The 21,691-nt window shown below is 36.2% G+C and overlaps 1 protein-coding gene across 3 annotated transcripts in view; it reads right to left on the bottom strand.

The window, feature by feature from the left end:
• The window catches only part of NECTIN3 (nectin cell adhesion molecule 3), a 134,505-nt gene that overhangs the window by 93,388 nt on the left and 19,426 nt on the right, over window positions 1–21,691 (bottom strand). For all 3 annotated transcript variants that reach the window (XM_046659276.1, XM_046659277.1, XM_046659275.1), the window contains exon 2: window positions 3,796–4,137. In XM_046659276.1, the coding sequence (XP_046515232.1) occupies window positions 3,796–4,137 (342 nt within the window). The remainder of the gene's footprint in view (window positions 1–3,795; window positions 4,138–21,691) is intronic.

Here is a 21,691-nt window from a genome sequence, read left to right as displayed (position 1 = left end):
GCTACTTCAGCGCAGTTCTTCCCAATCAGTTCCAGAAGAATTAAGCACTAACTCCCTAAGGCTGTAAGGAGCTAACTTCTGGGCTATGCATTTAGAATGATACTATGTGCATCATCCATAGGAGAAATGAAAAAACGGTCACTCACTTCAATTTCTCTAACATTTAACTCTCACTGTGGAAAAAAGCTGCTAGAGTAATCTTAAAAACTTTTTCTCTTGATAGAAATAATATGACTTTGCCCAAGTTTCCTGAAAGCTCTCTTTGAGCTCTTCATCTCTATTTCTTCCAACCTTTTCCATAATAAAATACTCAGCCCTAGGCCTTCAGTTACTTTTTGTATCTCCCTTAAAAACCTTTATCTGATAAACACTACTTCCCTGATGATCCCTAATTTTCTCCAATTCTGAAACAAGGCTTGACTCCACAGTTTCTAACCACCTGCCTCGTATTTTTTGCCTATATATCCTCAAACTAAAAAACCAAATGCTGAACATCACCATCTCATCCTCCCAATCCCCAACACCTGTTTTTCATTCAGACAGGCCTATTTAAATTAATGGTAATAAGATTTACTCAATCACCAAGGTTCAAAACCTGTTATTGTTCAAACTTCCCTTATTTCTTATATCCAGTCAGTTATAAAGTCCTGCTAGTTATTCCTTTGTAATAGCTTCTTTCTTCACTCAAGTGGCAGAAATTAGAAAATTTCAAGCCTTCATGGCCTCATGGCTGAGACATCATGATTTCAGGACCTCTTCATTTCAATCCATCAGAAACACCAGACTGGGGGGCTGGCCCAGTGACATAGGGGTTAAGTTCGCATGCTCTCCTTCGGAGGCCCAGGGTTCACAGTTTTGAATTTGGAGCATGGACCTACACACTGCTCATCAAGCCATGCTGTGGCAGCATCCCACATACAAAATAGAGGAAGACTGGCAACAGATGTTATTAGCTCAAGGACAATCTTCCTCACCAAAAAAAACCCAAACATCAGACTGATCTTCCTAAATCACAACTCTCATCTCAATACTTCCTAAATCAGGTCTACTATGAGTTAGGCATCCCTCTAAGCAAGGTGAGAAGGTGGTCAAAGCAGTGTTTCTCAAGCTTTACTGTGTATATAAATCACGTGGGGATCCTGCTAAAATGTAGATTTATCATTTAATAAGTCTAGGAGGAGTCTGAAATTTTGTATTTCTAACAAGCTCCCAAGTGATGCCAACGCTGCTGTTCATGAACCACATTTTAAACAGCAAGAGTCTGAGAGCAGAAGCAGGGAAGTGAGAAGAAACACAACACTGTATACTAAGTTTGCATAACATAAAGCTCAAATTCCCCATCCTAACATTCAAGTTCCTTTAATGTGGTCCTACTCTACATTTCTAGCCTTCAAGTCTTGTACTCTATATAAATCCTTTAAACCATCAACAAATTATTCAGTAGTTCCACCAACGAAGCTTCTCAACAGTTAAAGATCTCTTCCACGCTCCCCCAGAGGACACTTAGCAATGTCTGAAGACATTCTAAGTTGTCAAAACCATGGGATTGCTACTAGCATCTAGTGGGTAGAGGCCATGGATACTGCTAAACAGTCTACAATGGACAGAACAGCTTACCATCACAAAGAATTCCAGACCAAAATTTCAACTATGCCAACACTGAAGAAATTCTGCCCTAATAAATGTTTTCTGCCTCCCTGCATTGGCTCACTTACTCTCCCTATGCTTGCTTCCTTTGTGCCTACCCAAAAATTACCCACCTTTCAAGGACTGGCTCAACTGTTTTTTTAGAAAACACTTCCAGACTACCAAGTTTGCCAATCCATTCCTACACCCTACTTAACATTTAGTGTATGACTGCTACATACCAGGAACTCTCATAGGCTTCAGAAATATAAAGTTAAGTTTTAAAGCTCAGAGTTGCAGTCCACCATGTGTTTATACTGGAGAAAACATAATAGACAGTATGGTAACTGCTGCAACAAAAATATGCTCAAGATACAACAGCAAAAGAGCAAAACAACATCAAATTGTGTGGGGGCTAGATATTTCCAGTATGGTTTCCAAAAGGATGTGGTTTGATGAATAGTAGTTAAACAGAAGAATGCAGGGAGAGACAGGAGGAAAAGGTGGCAATCTAGGTAGGAGGAAAAATACACGTAAAAACACAGACAGGTGTTAAGAGAACTACAAATAGTCTGTTATGAGCATAAAATTTTGGTTGTTGGGAGAGGTGGAGCAAGGGACGGAATGGATCAAGCTAGAGAAGTAGGTGCTGATAAAATCATGACGTCTTATACTATAAACAGTCGAGTTTTAAACCATTGTTACTGTATTAATTTAGGAAAAATTACTAAAATTTAAAGCAAAAAATAAGTTCATTCCCATGAGCTCTCTTCCACATGCAAACTATTTTTCTTTTATTTTCTTGACACTGAACTTTGCGACCTCAGGTAAAAAACCTGATGGCCTGCACTTGATATTTCAGATATTTATGCCTTGCTTTCCAATCAAAATGTTTCTCAGAAGTACCAAATTCGTAAATTAAGTTATATTTCCCCACAGCTCTTAGGGCAGTGTCTTAAACATATAAAGTCCTCAAATATTTAATTTTATTTCTATTTTTATATTATATCTCTCAACATGAAAAAACATAACAAATTTGGACAAAATTGCTTTCCTGCATTTCAGGAAATTAAACCATTAGATGATAGGAGCTGTGTACTTGTTTGGTTCTCTGGAAGCAGACACTGAGACCATGTGAGGAGCACAAAGGTTCATTAGAGAATAACATCTGGGAGAAAACTGGAGAAGGACTGAGTATGGGGATCTATCAGCAGACCTGACAAAGTCCCTGACAGGCAACAGGAAGACTCGGCACAATCTTCCTCCTCCTGCCCACTAAAGGAGTCTCACTTCGGGTGGAAATGGCTAACATTGCTATTACTCCTTAATTCTTGTTCTAATATTCCAAACGTATTCACCAGCATTTCCAAATTGGTTTACCTTTCACTGCAAGAGGCTATCTTAATGCTAATAAGCTCATTTTAAATTCCACCATAAACTTTAACAGTTATCAGAGAGGAAGAGGTAAAAGATCACTCATTATGAGCAGGAGACCAAGATTCAAACAGCTATGCAAATCCACAACAGCAGAAATAAAATTGATTTAAAAACCAAACAGAAGGAGTCAATGGCTCCAAGACAAGTCATTTAAAAAAAATGGGTGGGGCAGGCCCAGTGGCGCAGCAGTTAAGTGCACACGTTCCACTTCGGCGGCCCGGGGTTCACCAGTTCGGATCCTGGGTGCAGAGATGGCACCACTTCGCATGTCATGCTGTGGTAGGTGTCCCACATATAAAATAGAGGAAGATGGGCACGGATGTTAGCTCAGGGCCAGTCTTCCTCAGAGAAAAGAGGAGGATTGGCAGCAGTTAGCTCAGGGCTAATCTTCCTCAAAAAAAACGGAGAAAGATTATTTAAAGGTTGAAAATTTGAGGGAAAATAATGAAAATAAATATGTCAAAGAAACTCAGCAGTTATTAAAAATAAAAAGCAATCTTTCATGAAGAAAAAATAGCTAAAAACTACATAGCATTATATAGATAGGCAGGTAGATACAGACATTGTTTAAGAGAGCCTAGAATCACAGAATTTTAAGACAACTTGAAAAATCATATATGAATTCTTTTAAACATAAATTTATATATAATTTCAATCATTTTAAATTCTTGAAAATATTTTTATTATAATCCTCACCAATACCACCAAAACATACAATTCAAGCATACCTACCTAACACAGTTACAACTGTAGAGGACTGAGCATTTCCAAGGGGGAATGTAACAGCTTTGCATATGTATTTTCCAGAATCAGAGAATCCTATGTTATGTAGAGTAATTGTTGCATCATTAAGTGAATAGTTTTTAAACAAGACTCTTCCCTGATACTCTCCTTGAACAGAGAATCCATATTGAGGATGATGAACTGCAACAGTCTGTGAACTTTTGCCATGTATCTTCTCCCATGAAATTTGCGTTATAGTCTCATTTACTTCAATTAAACACTTCAATGAAACATTCTTTCCCCACACTGCTGTAACATGTGGCTCCACAATAATTGGTCCAGCTAAGGCACCTATGGGAAAAAAAAAAGTATAGGTCTTAAAATGGAAAAAAGTTATGCTAACATATGACCATTCTCCTTCCTTTACTGTTTCCCCCCTCCCTCCCTTTCCCTCCTATAGGGGCACACACACACACACTTATGACTGAATAACAAGAAGGACTGAAAAATGCTAGATATTCCTGGGGCTAGATATAAGACCCAAAGAGTGACTCTCAAATAGATCAAATACCAGCCAATATTGCTGCAGTGGGAAAAGTACTAGACTGGACCAAGATTAAGACTGGAAGCAGATCCTTCCCCAGTCAAGTCTTCAGATGAGATCCCAGCCCTACTGACACCTTAACTGCAGCCTTGTGAGAGACTGAAGCAAAGGACCAGCTGAGCCATGCCTGGATTCCTGACCCAAAGAAACAGAGATAACAAACAGTAGTTTTAAAGCTGCTGAGTTTTAGAGTAATTTTTACTCAGCAAAAGATAAGTAATACATGTAGGATCTGTCCAAAGTATCCTCTTTTAGAGGATTCCTCTACCAAAAATCTCTATAAAAAACTTTAAGATAGATCAACTGCCAAAAAATAATTAATTAAAAAAACACTTGGCACTGGCCTGGTGGCATAGTGGTTAAATTCCCACGTTCCACTTCGGAAGCCCAGAGTTTGCCAGTTCATATCCTGGGTGTGACCTACACACCACTCATCAGGCCATGCTGTGGTGGTATCTCACATAGAAGAACTAGGAGGAGTTACAACTAGATATACAACTATGTGCTAGCGCTGTGGGAAGGGGGAAGAAAAGAGGAAGACTGGCAAAAGATGTTAACTCAGAGCCAATCTTCCTCGCCAAAAAAAAGCATACCTTTTAAAAAAAACCCAAAACACCACCTCCCATTGAATTAAGGTGCTCTCCAGTTGGACAAAATGGTATGGGAAAAAGAGACTAAAAGCATGGCAATCCCAAAGAAGCCTCATTAAAAATAAATTAATTAATTAATTAAAATTTAAAAACACATATAAATGTGAAATCAATTTTTTCCATTTTTCATCATGAAGAAAAAAAGAATTTCACAAACAAAAGTTAAAATGAAATGACATCAAATTCTCTTATAATACTGATTTCCTTCCTAAAAGCAACAGACAAAATCTAAATCATTTTAAGGGAAAGAAGACTAACATTTATGAATACTAAAGTCAAGCAAGATGCTGCTCACTGACAATATTAGAACATACATAACAAATTCTTGAAGAGTTTATGACTCACATATGTGTCCTGACAAAATAAATACTCAGATTAAGAAGCCAACTGATATAAACACTCAAAAATGGAAATTGCATAAACAATACCTTTAAAATTTAGAGTTATGTCTAATAACATTTTTAAATAAATACAAAAATGCAGAAGGGTATCGCTTAAAAGATAATCAAGAAAAATATGTTTAAACATGTTCAAACAGTTCTAAACAATGACAAATACTATACAATATTATTCCATGAACCTTTTTTGGGAGGGAAAAAAAACACAACAAAATAAATAAATAAATAAGAGGGAAAACTTTACCATTCAAGAGATGACTGAGGATATTACAAAAAATGACAATTCACACTTACTAAATTTAACAGCTATGGAAGAAAAATATTTTTTTGAATCATTGCCCCCCAAAAGTATCAAGCCCAAAATATGTACCATCATGCTCTCAAGTATAGATAATTACTGTTTTAAAATTAATCCAAGATACATAAAATATATACATAAGTATTCTAAATTATTCTAGCAAGTTATCATAAGCCTAATAATAAAACAGAAAATACACAAATGAAAGAGCAGTTTATGAGTATTAATTATAAATTGCATGTAATATTATGAAATAACACTGAGGTCTGTATTTAAAGAAAAAGACACAATGACCAAGTAGGATATTCCAAGAACTTAAGAATAGTTTTACACTATTTATCACACTGTAAGCTCACAAGACTTTCTCATTTGATGCTGAAAAGGCATTTAATAAAGTTTAACATTCACTATCCGATTTTTAAAAACAAAACCTAACAACTAAGAAAAGCTTTCTTAATAACAGATTCTTCTCAAATCAGTGGCCATTACAACACTAAAACAGAAAAAGGAGGCATGGCTATTAAAGAAAGATCAAGACAAGATGGTGCAGTATCATTATCATTGTTCAACTGAGACTGGACATTCTAGTGTAATGAGATAAGAGAGAAACGGAAGGATAAGTATTAGAAAGGAACAGACAGAATTATTATTTGAAAAACCTATTACCTGAAAACCCTAATAAGGTCAGGTAAAGGGCTATTAAAAGAAATAATAGCGTTGCTTAGAAGACACGCAAAATGTATAGAAAATATATAATTAACACATTATAACAGGTGATAACGTCTATAAATTTATTGCAGAAAAAGACAATATTTGCAAAATATTACTATTCAAAACATCTATGAATAGAGTTGTAAAGAACCTATAAACCTAAGCAACTGACTTGAATAGATGGAAGATATGTCATGTTCCTGGACAGGAAAACTTAATACCACATAGACATCAGATCTCCCCATATTAACAAATTCAATGTAACTGCAGTGAAAATTGATAAAAATTTTTTAAATTAGACTAAGGACAATAGCTAAGAAATATTCAAAAACAATGGCCCAGAAGGAGGGAGTGGAAATACTAAAGTAAAAATAATAAAAAGCTTACTATTAGTATCTTAAAACAACTGAAAGTACACAAATACATCAACACATATACTGGCATATAGTATAAAGTTAGTATTTTATATGTGTGGGAAAATGAATTAGTCAAAACATGCTGAAAGGACAACAGCTAAATATTTGGAAATAGATGGATCCTCGCTTTATACTAAACACACACACACAAATCCTGATGGACTGACTGAAGATCTAAATGTAAAATGTGCATATACTGACAGTTACTTTTTGCATATTCTGGCAGATAATATTAGTTACTCCTATGGTGTGGGATTACTAAGGATTAAAAAAAGAACTTTTAGTTATTACTTTGTGCTATTCTTTGACATGAGAATCATTTATAATAAGTAATATTAGTAATAAAAGCAAATCAAAAATAAAAATAAACAGAATTCTCCTCCTGAGGTGGAAGTGGAGAAGAGGTAGGATAAGGATAGTGTTATGAACTGAATGTATCGCTCCAAAATTTAGATATTGAAGCCCAAACCTCTGAAGTGATGGTATCTGGGAGACCGGCCTTTATGTGGCAATTAGGTTTATATGAGGTCATGAGAATGGGGCCCCCAGGCGGCATTAATGTCCTTATAAGAAAAGGGAGACTAGAACTCTCTCACGGTTTCTCTCTTTCTCTCCACCATGGGAGGATTAAGTGAGAAGGTGGATGCCTACAAGTCAGGAAGAGGGTCCTTACCAGAAACTGAATCTGCTCATGCCTTGATCTTGAACTTCTCAGCCTCCAGGACAGTGAGACATAAATGTCTGTTGTTTAAACCAGACTATAGTGTTTTTTGTTATAGCAATCTGATCTAAGACATTAAGTATCAGAATAACCTGGGAGGGATAGTGCTAATTCTATCTCCTTTCCACCTATAAAAACCATGGCCTCGTGGGCCACTATTACTCAAGGGAGTATTTAGAGATAGGAAAAAAAAACAGATCCACTGAATCAAAAATACACAAAAAATATTCTGCAACATTTAAATGGTGAAAGCCACTCTCTCAGCATATCAGCAAAGACAGAAAAAACACCAAGCAAAAGGTTGACAGATTTGACCAGAAAAACTAACCCCTTAGTAAACAAAGAGTTTGACTAGATATTTACAAAAAACTATAAATGGTTATTTTTAATGTGTTCAACTATACTAGTAAACAAATAAATATTAATGTAACTATCAGGTTTTTCACACTCACTTTTTGTTTTAATTTCTAGGAAGTAATGAGTGATTTTTTACTTTCTACAAAAATATTCTGAGTAGTTTTTGCTTATTGCAAAGGTAAATTTTGGTGTAATGTTTTTTGTTGTTTCAATCCTTAAACCTCTGAGCAAGGCTTTACACTACCCTTCAAATATTGATAGTCTGGTTCTCTGTTAGATTCTATTAGCTTTTAATGATTTATCTCCTTTTCTGTGTTTTAGTTAAGCCAGAGTTGGTTTCAGTTGCTTGCAAACAAAGTGTCTAATACATTTCTAATCCTAAACTAAACTCAAAAGTTAAAAATCACTTCTGAAGATGATTTTCCCTGTGGAATAACAGATTTTCCATTGTGGTTCTTAGACCAAAGAATCTTAGAATGCCTCACTACTCAAGGCATCCCAAACACTGAGCCTACTCTCACTCCGAACTTTCCCATATGAAGCTGAGTATGACTGCAGAGCAGAAGCATGTCTCGGGGAAACATAAATGTTTATTACTAAAGACCTAAATTATGTGAAGTAAGTTCTTCATTAATGGTGATAGAAGCCTAGAATATAAAGAGTCTAAGGAAGAGCAAAGACTTGAACCATCATATCTGGCAAAACCCTAACTTTGTCATAACGTGTTCCCAGCTACTGAACACTCAAGGGGCCAAGGAAAAACATGATAAGATATGATGCTCTGTTTCTGCTCCGTGTGTCTATCTGATTCATAAGTTTTGTATCATTAACTAATTAATTAAATCCAATTTATTATCCTTTCAGAGAGAAAGTTCCCCTAACTGTAGCTCCCATGAAAACACTACAACTACAAAAATACAACTTTTTGGAGTTTTCATGTGTATCTGAGTAGTCACTCAGTCAGGATTTAGAGTGCCCAGACGATACAAATCATTTGGAAATATATATCCAACAAGAAGCTTGTGTCAGAAAAAGAAAATATAATGACTCATGTACTATAACTTCTATGAGTTATTTAAAAACAAAAATAAACAAAAAGACTTGAGATTCCTATTAGAGATGATATTAAAGTGTTTGAAATGGAAGTATGAATAAAGTGGCAACAGTTAACTTTCTTACCTCTCTCACTCCCAGGAACGAACCAAGAAGTAGTTGAAGTCATCACAAATCTATCTTTAAAACTATCCTTTCTGACACTTTGATACCATCTTTTATCACCTTTGATTTCTCAACCTACAGGAAATGGCAGACATCTTGGACATTTTAGGTCCAAGGATCTTTCAAATGTCAGGATCTACAAAGAGGTACATTCAAATATACTACAAATGAAACATTTATTGTACTCTATGTCCAACTAGAAACCTTCAAGGATCTCTGAGGTATGGATCCTTTCAGACCCCTCTGAATTTAGAACAGCTTTTTGAAGCAACAATTGAAGCATACATTCTCAAAAAATTAGTAAAATCACAGCATCTAGGTATCCTCAACAACTTCAGCATAAACACATTTTAGATGAATCAAATTTATCACCAGCACATTCAATAATTAATCTGAACTGTTTTAAACTGATAAATGTTTACGTCATGTCAACTTTGAAAATGTACTGAAAAAGTCTTTTCAACAAAATTCCCAAAACACAAAAGCATAGAAGAGCAGAGCCAAGTGAATTAAAGAATAAAATGTGAAACTATTTATAAGCTGCAAATTCAAATTCTATTAGGGTTCTATGAAAGAATCTCTAACTTCCTGTCATGTTATAACTAGAAAAGATAAGCCTGGGATCATAGGACATCCTATATTCTAAGGAGAAACCTGAATCACATACCAAAAATGGTTCAGAGAACCCAGGGCATTCATTTCTCAGTATGTATTAGGTGGGTACTTTGAGCCAGGCACTGTTCTAGGTGCTGGGAAGAGTACTGAACAGATGTCCCTGTCTTTATTTCCTTTACATTTTAATCAGAGAAAAAGAACTAACAAGAAAATAAAAAGACATCTCAGAAAGTAAGAACTATGGAGGAAAGTACGGAAGGTAAGAGGGACGCTAATTGCTTAGGGTAGCACCATAGCTTTTAGATCTAGAAGTGATAAAACAAGGCCTTTTTGAGAAGACATTAAAGCACTTTTTTCAAGTGAGGGAGAGAGAGGAAAGAACCTTTCAGTGTCCCTAGAGTGAAAGGAGAGGAAGAATGATAGGAGATGAGGCCACAGAGGTAGGAGGGAACCAGACCTATACAGGTCATTGTAAGATTTTGCTTTAATCCTAAATGAGAAACCACTAGAAAATTTTTAGCAGAAACGTGACATATTCTAACTTTTAAAAGGATCACTCTGCTATGTTGGGAACAGATGACAGGGAGGCAAGTACTAAACAAAGGATACCAGTTAGGAACCTATTTTGTTAATGGAGGAGAGAGATGGGCTTTGCACCAGGGTAATCAAAGTGACAGTGTTTAAACTATATTTTGAAAGCAGAGCAAACAGGATTTGTTGATGGAACAAAAAATTGAGTCAGAGAGAAAGAGAGAAGCCAAAATTACTCCAAAGTTTTTGGTGTGAGCAAGTGGAATGATGGAGTTACCACTTACCAAAATGACAACTAGCAAATGGAGCATTTTTAAGGATTAGAGGTAGCTCAGACGGTAGAGCTCAGAAGTGGAGGTAGAGAGGAGCTCAGAAGTGCAGTTTTACAGTTTTGGACTTGTTAAATTTGTGATGCCTATTGCACAACCAAATGGATACGCTGAAGAAGCAGCTAGATATGTAAAAGTATGCTCTTCTGGAGAAAGAGACGGACTAGAGATACAAATTTAGAGTAACCAACATATAATAGTCATGAGACTGAATGAAACCATCTACAAGGTATTAATGGCATAAAGAACAAGCACCCATGGTGCACATTCAAACATTTAAAGGTTTGGAAGTTGGGTAAAATTCAAAAAAAAAGATAGCAAAAGAGTAGCCAGGGAAGAAGGAAGAATACCAAGAAGCATCCTGCACAGTCAGTGAAGCAACTACCTAGAAAAAGAGTGATCAATTATTCCAAATGCTGCCAATAAGCCAAAAAAGAGAAGGAGTGATAAGTAATCAATAAATTTAACAACTGTCTCAGTGAGTGGTGAGGATAAAAGTCTGATTGGAATGAATTTATAATCCTATAAAGACTTCAACTTCTAGCCAAGGAGGAGTAACAGGATTCACCCTCCTGCTTGAAACAACCATTTCAAGACAATGATCAACAGGCACAAAAGGATACTGATCCCTGAGAGACAGTAAACACACAAGGTGAGCTTGATGAATAGCCTCAGCCTACCACCTGGAATCAATTCCAAAGCCTCAACATAGGGAAAGAGAACCTAAACAGCCAGCCAGTCTCCCTGAGTTCTGTCCAACATTGGTACTAGCCAGTACAATGAGGCAAGAAAAAGAAATAAAACACATCCAATTAGAAAAGAATAAAATTGTCTTTATTTGCAGAAAACACACTCATCTGTGTAGAAAACATGACAGAATCTATAAAAAAGCTACACAAGGGTATTCAGCAAGAACACTAAGTAGTCCTTACGTAGGACCTAACATCAATATACAGAAATCAATTGTATTTCTATGTATTAGTAGCAACAAATTGGAGAAAGAAATTTAAAACACTGCTGTTTAGAATAGCATCAAAAATTTAAAAAGACGAAATAGAGACAAATCTGATACAAGCTATGAAAAACCCGTACAGTTAAAACTATACAACTTGCTGAGAGGGGCCGGCCCGGTGGTGTAGAGGTTAAGTTCACGTGCTCTACTTCAGCAGCCCAGGGTTCGCCATTTCAGATACCGGGCACGGACCTGTGCACGACTTATCAAGCCATGCTGTGGCAGGCATTCCACATATAAAGTAGAGGAAGATGGGCTTGGCTGTTAGTTCAGAGCCAATCTTCCTCAGCAAAAAGAGAAGGACTGGTGGCAGATGTTAGCTCAGGGCTAATCTTGCTCAAAAAAAAAAAAAAAAGATATACTTAAGCTGCTTAATGGGAAAAAAATCTTTGCAAAATGTATTTAATAAAGGATTTATATCTGATAAAGAACTGGAAACCAAAATACATAAAGAACTTTCAAAACTTCATTAAAAGAAAACAAACAGCCAATAAAAACAAATGGGCAAAAGATCTGAACAGATACATCACCAAATCGTACATGAAAAGATGTTCAACATCATTAGAGAACTGCAAATTAAGACCAAAACAAGGTACCACTACACATCCAATAGAGTGGCTAAAATTAAAAAGGCTGACAATACCAAATGTTGGAGAGAATGTGGAGGAACTAAAATTCTCCTACACTGCTGGCTGAACTGTAAAATGGTACCACCACATTGGAAGACACTTTGGCAATTTCTTCAAGTTCATACAAGCACCATATCAACCACCCATTTCACTCCTATGTCTTTACTCATTAAAAAAGAAAGTGTGTGTCTATGTAAAGATTTGTACACAAATGTTCATAACAGCTTTAATTGTAACAGCCAAAAACCAGAACCCACCCAAATGTCCATTAACAGGTGAATGAATAAATAAATTGTGGCATACCCATACAATGAAATACTACTCAGCAATAAAAAAAAATATGCAACCAGGAATAGAAGGGATCTTCTTCAATTTGATAAAGAACATCTATTTAAAAAAACCTACAGCTAACATCATACTTAATGGTGAGAAACTAGAAGCCTTCATGATAAGATCAGGAACAAGGCAGGGATGTCCTCTCTATGCTATCTTTTCAACATCATAGAAGTTCAAGCTAAAGCAGTAAGATAAGCAAAGGAAATAGGGGTCAGCTCCATGGCCAAATGGTTAAGTTTGTGTGCTCCACTTCAGCAGCCCAGGGTTTCACCAGTTCAGATCCTGGGTACAGACATGGCCCTGCTCATCAGGCCACACTGAGGTGGCATCCCACATAGTACAACCAGAAGGACCTACGTCTAGAATATACAGCTATGTACTGATGTACTGGGGGGGCTTCGGGGAGAAAAAGAAAGAAAAAAAAAAAAAAAAAGATTGGCAACAGATGGCTCACGTGCCAATCTTAAAGAAAAAAGAAGAAAAGGAAATAAAAGGTATACTGATTGGAAAGGGAGAAATAAAACTTTGTTCACAGATGACATGATTGTCTATGTAGAAAATCAGAGACAACTGACAAAAAACTGCTCAAACTAATAAGCACTTATAGCAAAGGTGCAGGATATAATCACTTTCCTATATACTAGTAATGAACAACTAGAATTCAAAATTAAAAACATCATTTACATTAACACCCCAAAAATGAAATATTTAGGTATAAATCAAACAAAATATGTACAAGATCTATATGAGTAAAACTACAGAACTGATCAAAGAAATCAAAGAACTAAATAAATGTAAGATATTCCATGTTCATAGATAAGAAGACTGAATATTGTCAAGATGTCAGTTCTTCCCAGCTCCATCTATAGATTCAACACATTACCAGCAAGTTACTTTGTGGATATCGACAAACTGATTCTAAAAGGTATACGGAGAAATAAAACACCCAGGATAGCCAACACAATATTGAAGAAGAAGAACAAAGTCAGAGTAGTCACACTACATGACTTCGAGACTTAACTATAAATCTACATAATCAAGACAGTGTGGCATTCGCAAAAGAATAAACAAATAGATCAACAGAACAGAATAGAGAGCCCAGAAATAGATTCATACAACTATAGTCAAGTGATCTTTGACAAAGGCAATAAAATGGAGCAAAGAGAGTCTTTTCAACAAATGGTGTTGGAATAACTCAACAGCAACGGGCAAAAATATGAATCTAGACACATACTTTACACCCTTCACAAAAATTAACTCAAAATGGATCACAGACCAAAATGTAAAATGCAAAACTATAAAACTCCTAGAAGATAACATTGGAAAAAATCTAGATGACCTTGGGTATGATTATGACTTTTTAAATACAATACCAAAGACAGGATCCACAAAAGAAATAATGGGTAACCTGGACATCATCAAAATTAAAATTTCTGCTCTCCAAAAGACACCATCAAGGGAATGAGAAGTCAAGTCACAGCCTGGGAGAAAATGTTTGCAAAGGACCACTGCCCAAAATATACAAAGAACTTTTAAAACTAAACAATAAGAAAGAAAACAACTCGATTAAAAAACGGGTCAAAGACCTTAACAGGCACCTCACCAAAGAAGATACACAGATGGTAAATAAGCGTATGAAATATGCTTAACATCATACCATTAAGGAAGTGACAAGTAAAACAGCAATGAGATACCATTACACACCTATCAGAATAGCCAAAATCCAAACACTGACCAACACCAAATGCTGACAAGAATGTGGAGCAACAGGAACTCCCATTCATTGCTGTGGGAATGAAAAACGGTACAGTCACTTAGGAAGACAGTTTGGCAGCTTCTTATAAAACTAAATGTACTCTTACCCTATGCTCAGCAATTGTGCTCTTCTATTTACCCAAATGAGCAGAAAACTTATGTCCACACAGAAAACTGCACATGGATGTTTACAGCAGCTTTACTCGTTAAGTGCCAAAACTTGGAAGCAACCAAGGTGTCCTTCAGCAGGCAAATGGATAAACAAATTGTAGTACATCCAGACAATGGAATATTATTCAGTGCTAAAAAGAAATGAGCTATCAAGCCATGAAAAGACATGGAGGAACCTTAAATGCATAGGGTTAAGTTAAAAAAGCCAATCTGTAAAGGCTATATACTGAATGACTATATATATATATATACTGAATATGATACTGAGGAAAAGGTAAAACTACGGATATAGCAAAAAGATCAGTGGTTGCCAGGGGTGAGAGGGCAAAGAGGAATGAATAGGTGGAAAACAGAAAATTTTTAGGGGAATGAAACTACTCTGTATGATACTATAATGGTAGATGCATTTGTCAAAACCAATAGAATGTACAAAACCAAGAGTGAACCCTAAAGTAAACTACGTCCTTTGGATGATTATGATGTGTTAAGGTAGGTTCACTGATTGTAACAAATGTACCACTCCTGTGGGGGATGTTAGGGGGGGCACTGTGGGGAAGGGGATCCATGGTATATATGGGAACTCTCCATACTTTCCATTCAATTTTGCTCTGAACTAAAACTGCTCTGAAAAAATAAAGTCTACTTAAAAATTTAAAAAGGAATACTTATAGACCCAAATGCTACACAGAAATAAAAGGAAATAAACTTACACATGCAACAACATGGATGAATTTCAAAATATTTTATGATTAAAAAAAGACAGAAAAAGAGTACATAGAGTATGAGTCCATTTACAGAAAGCTCTAGAAAATAAAAACTACTTTATAGTGACAGAAAGCAAATCAGTGCCTGCCTGAGGGAAGAGGGGTAGAAGGGATGAGATAGATGATTTACAGAGGACTTACAAGGAAACTTTTAGGGGTGATGGATAACATTCACTACCTTCATTGTAGTGATGATTTAACAGGTGCATACCTTTGTTAAAATTTACCAAATTGTATACCTTAAATATGTGCAGCTTATTATATGTCACTTATACTCAGTAAAGCTGTTTTATTAAAAAATGAGAGTAGGAGAGGGATTAGAGAACATTTAACACATAAGTAACTTTTGTGAGGATTTTTACTATAAAGGCAGGCAAAGAGATCAGACTTGCTGATTAAAGTAGCTCAAAAGAGACGATGGCTCAGGGAGAGTATTTTTTTAATGGGAGATATTACAGCATATTTTTATGCTGATTGAAAAGGAAAGTTTACAGGAGAAGGGGGGACAATTGTTGAAGTGGTATCTTTGAGAACAGACAGTAGGGGACAGGACTGGAAAGGATACCATTGGCCATTCATTGTGCATCAGTTGTAGCAGGCAGAGTCTACCAGTAGATAGGTAGGTTGGTAGATATGGTAGTGAAAGTTCTTTTCTGCCTACTTCTATTTGCTCCTTAAAATAGGAAGCAAGGATTTCATGTGAGAATAAGAGGAGAGGAGGTTCTAGAGGCTTTCTATGATAATGATTTACATGAAACCAATACAGGGCATGACAGATGCAAGAGATAGCAAACTTCTACTACAGTATTTCCTATACATTAACACTAACTATAAATTTCATCCCACTGTAACATATCATCTTTACTAATTTTTAAGTATCAATTTCAGCCTTTAGAAAATGCTCTAAAATGTCATTTCCACTATATATTCTCAGTCGCTACCTTTTAATTTCAAATAAAGAAAACATCTTGGTTTAACCAACCAACATCAATAAAGGTCTTCTTTAGCTGAATTTATGCTTAAAAGCACAATTCCTTCAAATTTTCAGAACAGAAGCACAGAATCTTCTATCAGGAGGAAAACTTACAGGACATCTGATCTACCTCATTTTACAGAGTCACAGTGAAGTGAACTGCCCTTATCTTATAGCTAGTGGCAAAACACAGAAAAGAAGCCTCCTGGTTTTGAAAAGTAATCTTTCCAACTTCATTATGCTGAGCACATTATGAATAAATACTAAACGTTTCACAGAAAGAAAATCTAGAAGCCTTATTAGTGAAGACATTCAAAAGCTTAGTGATTTTCAAAATAAAAGGTGAAGGGGAGCTGTAGTTCTCAAATTAGCACTACTTCCACCAAACGTGAAATGCTTGGGAGAATGGGTTTTCCTAACAATTACTAACAAATTGCTCTTTGAATTCCATTTCAACCTGTGAAATTGTGGCAATTTTTAAACACTAATAAAATTATGAGTTTTAATCACCATCATAAAATTTATTCCCCAAAATACTCTAGTAATTGTATTCTCCTAGGCTTTACTGTTATTCAGCAGTAAAATTTACAATCAACAGTAAACAATTTTCAACCAATGGAATTATTTTTTTAACCATACAATGAATTTACTTCTGATTCTTTAATTTACTTTTACCTTATTACAAGTGATACATAAAAACAGAAGGCCTATGAATATGTAAATATTCTCAGATGAAGTAGCCATTGTACAGAACCAGCGCTTCGAAGACATTGATCTATTATTCTCATAAATGAAAGCCTTCTATAATGATCCACATAAAAATTTATACAATATGCATTAATAATCCAAAAATTTCAAACTTACTGTTTTAAAAGAGACATCTCTAAACAAGTACATGGAGCTTATGGTTCAGCAGTACAATACTTCTCAGACCCAAGAATGAGGCTTAAAATTGTGAACTCTAACATGGTGGAATAAAAAAGCAAGAACTTTGGAGCCAGACTAACCTAGATTCAAGAACACACAGACATCTAAATTATTAGCAGTGTAACCCTGGGTACTTGAGAGCCTGTTTTATCACCTATAAAATGGGACTATTATCAGCTAATTAACAAGGTTTCAGTAAAATTTAAAAGAAAAAATTCAAATACGGGAGCATGCACTGATTAAACACCAAAGGAAGAATTGCTAGAAGGATTGTTGGAGGTCCATTTCAAGTTAAAGCCTGACTCCGTAGTGGCACCAATCTGTGTGGTTATACGGGTTTTTTCTACCCAAGCACCACGAGTAGTCAAGAGAGAAGCATAAAGAATGTGTAGACCTGAACTGATTTGGAGTTAAGATTTCCCAAGGCCGGTCTAAGTGAAAAACATCTGGGGGAAGGGATTAGATATTACAAAACAAGTCTAGGTTGAAAAAAGAAGTGAGCTAATATGGACAAAATACAGTATGTATGGCACATAGTAAGTCCTCAAATATTTACTGAGTTTCATTCACTGAATATTAAGCACTAGGTACCATAAGGTAGAAAATAGTATAGCCTGAGACTTCCAAGAGCTGAGAATCTGGAAGAGAAAATAAGACACACAAGGCAGTGAATGTTATGGGTAGAGTGATTCTATCATTTGTTATCCAAGCCAAAATATTCTTTAGAGTGAAAGGGAAGTGCAGGAGCATTACTGATAATATTGCCAGAATAACAGTTGCAAACCTAGACATTCCAAGCTAAACTGGGATATATCACCTTTCCAAGAGCCATGCTAGTTAAAGGTGCAAACTTATAGAGATTTGGGAGAAGGAATGAGAGGAGTTGTAAAGTGAGAAAAGCTCCTTCTGAAAGGGAAATTTTCCTTCAGCTAAGCCTAACCCAGTGATTCTAATTTTATTTGGGTAAATTTGTGGAAGAACAGTGGAATTTAAGCTGGATCTTAGGCAAGGCAAGTTTTTTCCAAGCAGAGAAAGGGCACTGTAGGAAAAAGAACAAAAGCAAAGAGATTCACAGAAACAGAAAGTGCAAGGACAGTTTGGAGAAGTCAGAAAAATCCCAGAATTGGTAACAAAATAAAAGAGATGAAGCCAGAAAGGCAAATTCTTAATTCACTTTGTTTGCACATCCATTTTTTTCTCTAACACTTATTTAACACCTCCCTATACTGACCAGGCTTTATGCTGAAGAAGGACAAGGAGGAAGCAACATTCCTTACCCTTCAAGAGCTTAAAGCCAAGTCAGGGAAAGTGTAAATAAGCAGGAGGGAAAAAATAAGGAATATCATAGTGTGAAAATATAAGAAGTCAAAAAATTAGCTAGGAAAATTTATCTAGCAAAGGTTCACATATGACAGTGGAAAAAAGCACAGATACAGAAAAAACAATTAGGAAGTGTGAACCTGTGAATGTGACCTTATTTGAAAAAACGGTCTTTGCAGATGTAATCAAATTGAAGATCTCAGGATGAGAATATCCTGGATCATCTAGGTGGGCCCCAAATCCAATGACAAAGATCCTTATAAGTGACACACAAAGGAAAGACAGAAGAGAAGGCCATGTAAAGACAGAGACTGGAGTTACGCAGCCACAGGACAAAGAACATCTGTAGCCACCAGAAGATGGAAGAAGCAAGGAACAGAATCTCCCCTAGAGCTTTCTGGAAGGAAACTGACCCTGCAGACATCTGGATTTTGGACTTCTGTACTCCAGAAGTGTGAGAGAATAAATTTGTTGTTTTAAGCCACCAAGTTTATGGTAATTTGTTATGGCAGCCCTAGGAAACTAATATAGAGAGAAGGCTACTGCACTGAACTAGGCATGAGAGAATAACTGCCCAAAATAAGAGTAGTAACAATACAATCAGAAACAGGGAAGATGTTCAGACTTAGAGACCACTCAAAAGTCCCAGAATCACTGTATTTTTCTTCTCTGTTCCAAATCTAGAGAAGAATTTTACAAATTAAGACGGACAAAAACCACAATTATAACCTTGATAGGTCTCAAACTCCTCATCTAGAAAAGGAAGAATCTGGACTAGCAAAGTGGTTTCAAACTGTTCTCCAGGTCCAATTCTAGTAACGTTGACTGAAAGAGTGAGGAGTGGGTGGGGAGAAAGCACTACAATACAATTTCAAAGTACAGGGCTTAGAACTTCTGAGCAGTTTCACTTTTATACATGTAAAATTGTTGAAGGGGGAAGAGGAAGCGGAAGAGGACGGGGTCTGAATGTTGCCAGACTAGACGTCTCGAGTCGTTTTCAGCACAGTTTGTCCTTGTACATTCTGGACAAAAGATGGTCAAAGCTAGACTCCCAAAATTTATACTATAATCTAACCACGCTACTCTCTTCCACCAAAATTTCCATAAAAATCTTCTCAGCAGTAAACATTTACTGTTCTTTGAATCTGGTTAAATTCTTCAATACAGCAAGCAACCTCAAAAAAAGAAAATTTTAGGTTACTTTTTTCCACTGACTCCAAGATGCAGATTTTTTCCACATCTCTAAAATTGGGGTACAGGTGGCCTGTGCATATGCAAACTTGGTTATAATTCCTGACAGCATGGCTGATGGTGTGGAGCCTATGATATGAGCTTTAACACAACAAGAACTGTATGTTCCACTAATTCCTTCTGGTAAGATCAGGACAGCACCAAAATGGAAACTTGCAGGCTGGATATTAGAGGCTTGTAAAAAAAAAAAAAAAAATCTCAGAGATGATGGTCTTCTGTGTATTAAAGGGTTAACACAGAAACCATAAACTGCTATCCTTGAAAAGGCCTTTCTGCAAGGATGGGCTTTGGCTGCTGGTGAGGAACTCAGATTTTGGGAAAGTTCCATCATTAATTGATAATAGTGGCTCACTGTGCCTAAACTGTTTGTATAAACACTATGGTTTATGATGAACATCTACTTTCCTTCTGGGAATCTGGAATTTGCATATGTGCTAGGGAGGGAGTGCCTATGTAATCAGGTGATGAGTGTCCAATAAAATTCTATGCACTGAGTCTCTAATGAGCTTCCACGGTTGGCAACATTTCATCCATATTGTTGCAAGTCATTCTTGGGGGAATTAAGAGTACCCTATTAACTCAACTGGGACTCTGTTTTCCCCAGACTTTGCATTATGCCCCTTTGCTGTCTGTGGGAACTTTTGCTATAATATCATAGCCTTGAGTACAACTATATGCCGAGTCCTGTGAGTCTTACTTCTTAGAGAATTACTGAATCTAACAGTGTTCTTGGGGACCCTATAACACATCTTTGAAGAAAGACAGCATCGAAGAGCTGTTCATGGCACGGAGGCAAAAATCAATACAAAGTAGGACTCTGAATGTGAAGCAGCAACAGGAATACGTTAAACAGATTTTCCACTTATACTGTGCTTTTCATGCATGCATACAAGTTATGATGATTTTAAAAAACTATGCCTATAAATATTGATAAGTATGAAATAAAAGCCCAATAAGTAGAAGCAATACACACAAAATAAAAATTCTAAGTGATAGAAAAGTACTGTCATAGTTTCTTTTTTAATTCCTTAATGGTATATAAAATCATAATGTATCTCTTAATCAATAACTTCTTATTTTGATGAAATATAGTAATTATCAAAATTTGATAGCCTAAAGCAGTACATCAGCATCCTAAAAAATAAGTATTTCATATAAGTCAGATGTTAACGCAAGTTACAACACTCAAAAAAACAGATTAGAAGAGATATGAAAAGAATTACATATATTTTGTTTATTCCACATACTTTCTAGATATTTAAATCAAAATGTTTTATTTACATGAATCTATAATTCTCAAAGTTTCTAGAAAAGCATTAATAGAGACATTTTCCACTTCAATTAGCCTAAGAGATAAACAAAACACATAATACTTAGCTTCTAATCTTATGCAGGAACTCCTATTAAGTACCTTTATGCTATGCAGGTACACGTGTTATCGATTTATTGCCTCTCAATTCCAAATGCATCTTCCATACATGCTCTGTGATAAACGAAATTCCTTTAAGTACTTCCACTTAATGTGAACATGGTGTTAAACTTTCTCAGACGATGGTGCTAAAAGGATACTGCAGGAGGAAGAGGCTCTCCTGCCACATCCAGTGCAGATTAGCAGTTGGCAGTTTGGATGTGAGGACATTGGGTAGAGCCAGTGCAGGTGTAAGGATATCAGGTAGAACCAGCCCCAGCCATGAGCCCAGAACTCAGTCCCTCCACAGCTTTGTAGCCTCAGCCTGGCAACAACCATTCCTCAGTCCTCACAACACAGAAACCAGAGACCCCAGGCAGCTCAAATGTTCTCAAAAGTCTAATGCCCCCACGAGCACTAGAACTCCCACTAAACACTCACCACCACCTGCACTCCCAGAAGATAACTTATTTCTTGCCTAATATCTCCAGACGAGTTCCAGCCTGCTCCA

Source organism: Equus quagga, chromosome 4, assembly GCF_021613505.1.
Source record: "Equus quagga isolate Etosha38 chromosome 4, UCLA_HA_Equagga_1.0, whole genome shotgun sequence".
Taxonomy (NCBI): Eukaryota; Metazoa; Chordata; class Mammalia; order Perissodactyla; family Equidae; genus Equus; species Equus quagga.
The sequence above is the reverse complement of the archived record's forward strand: the minus strand, read 5'-3'. Positions and strand labels throughout refer to the sequence as shown.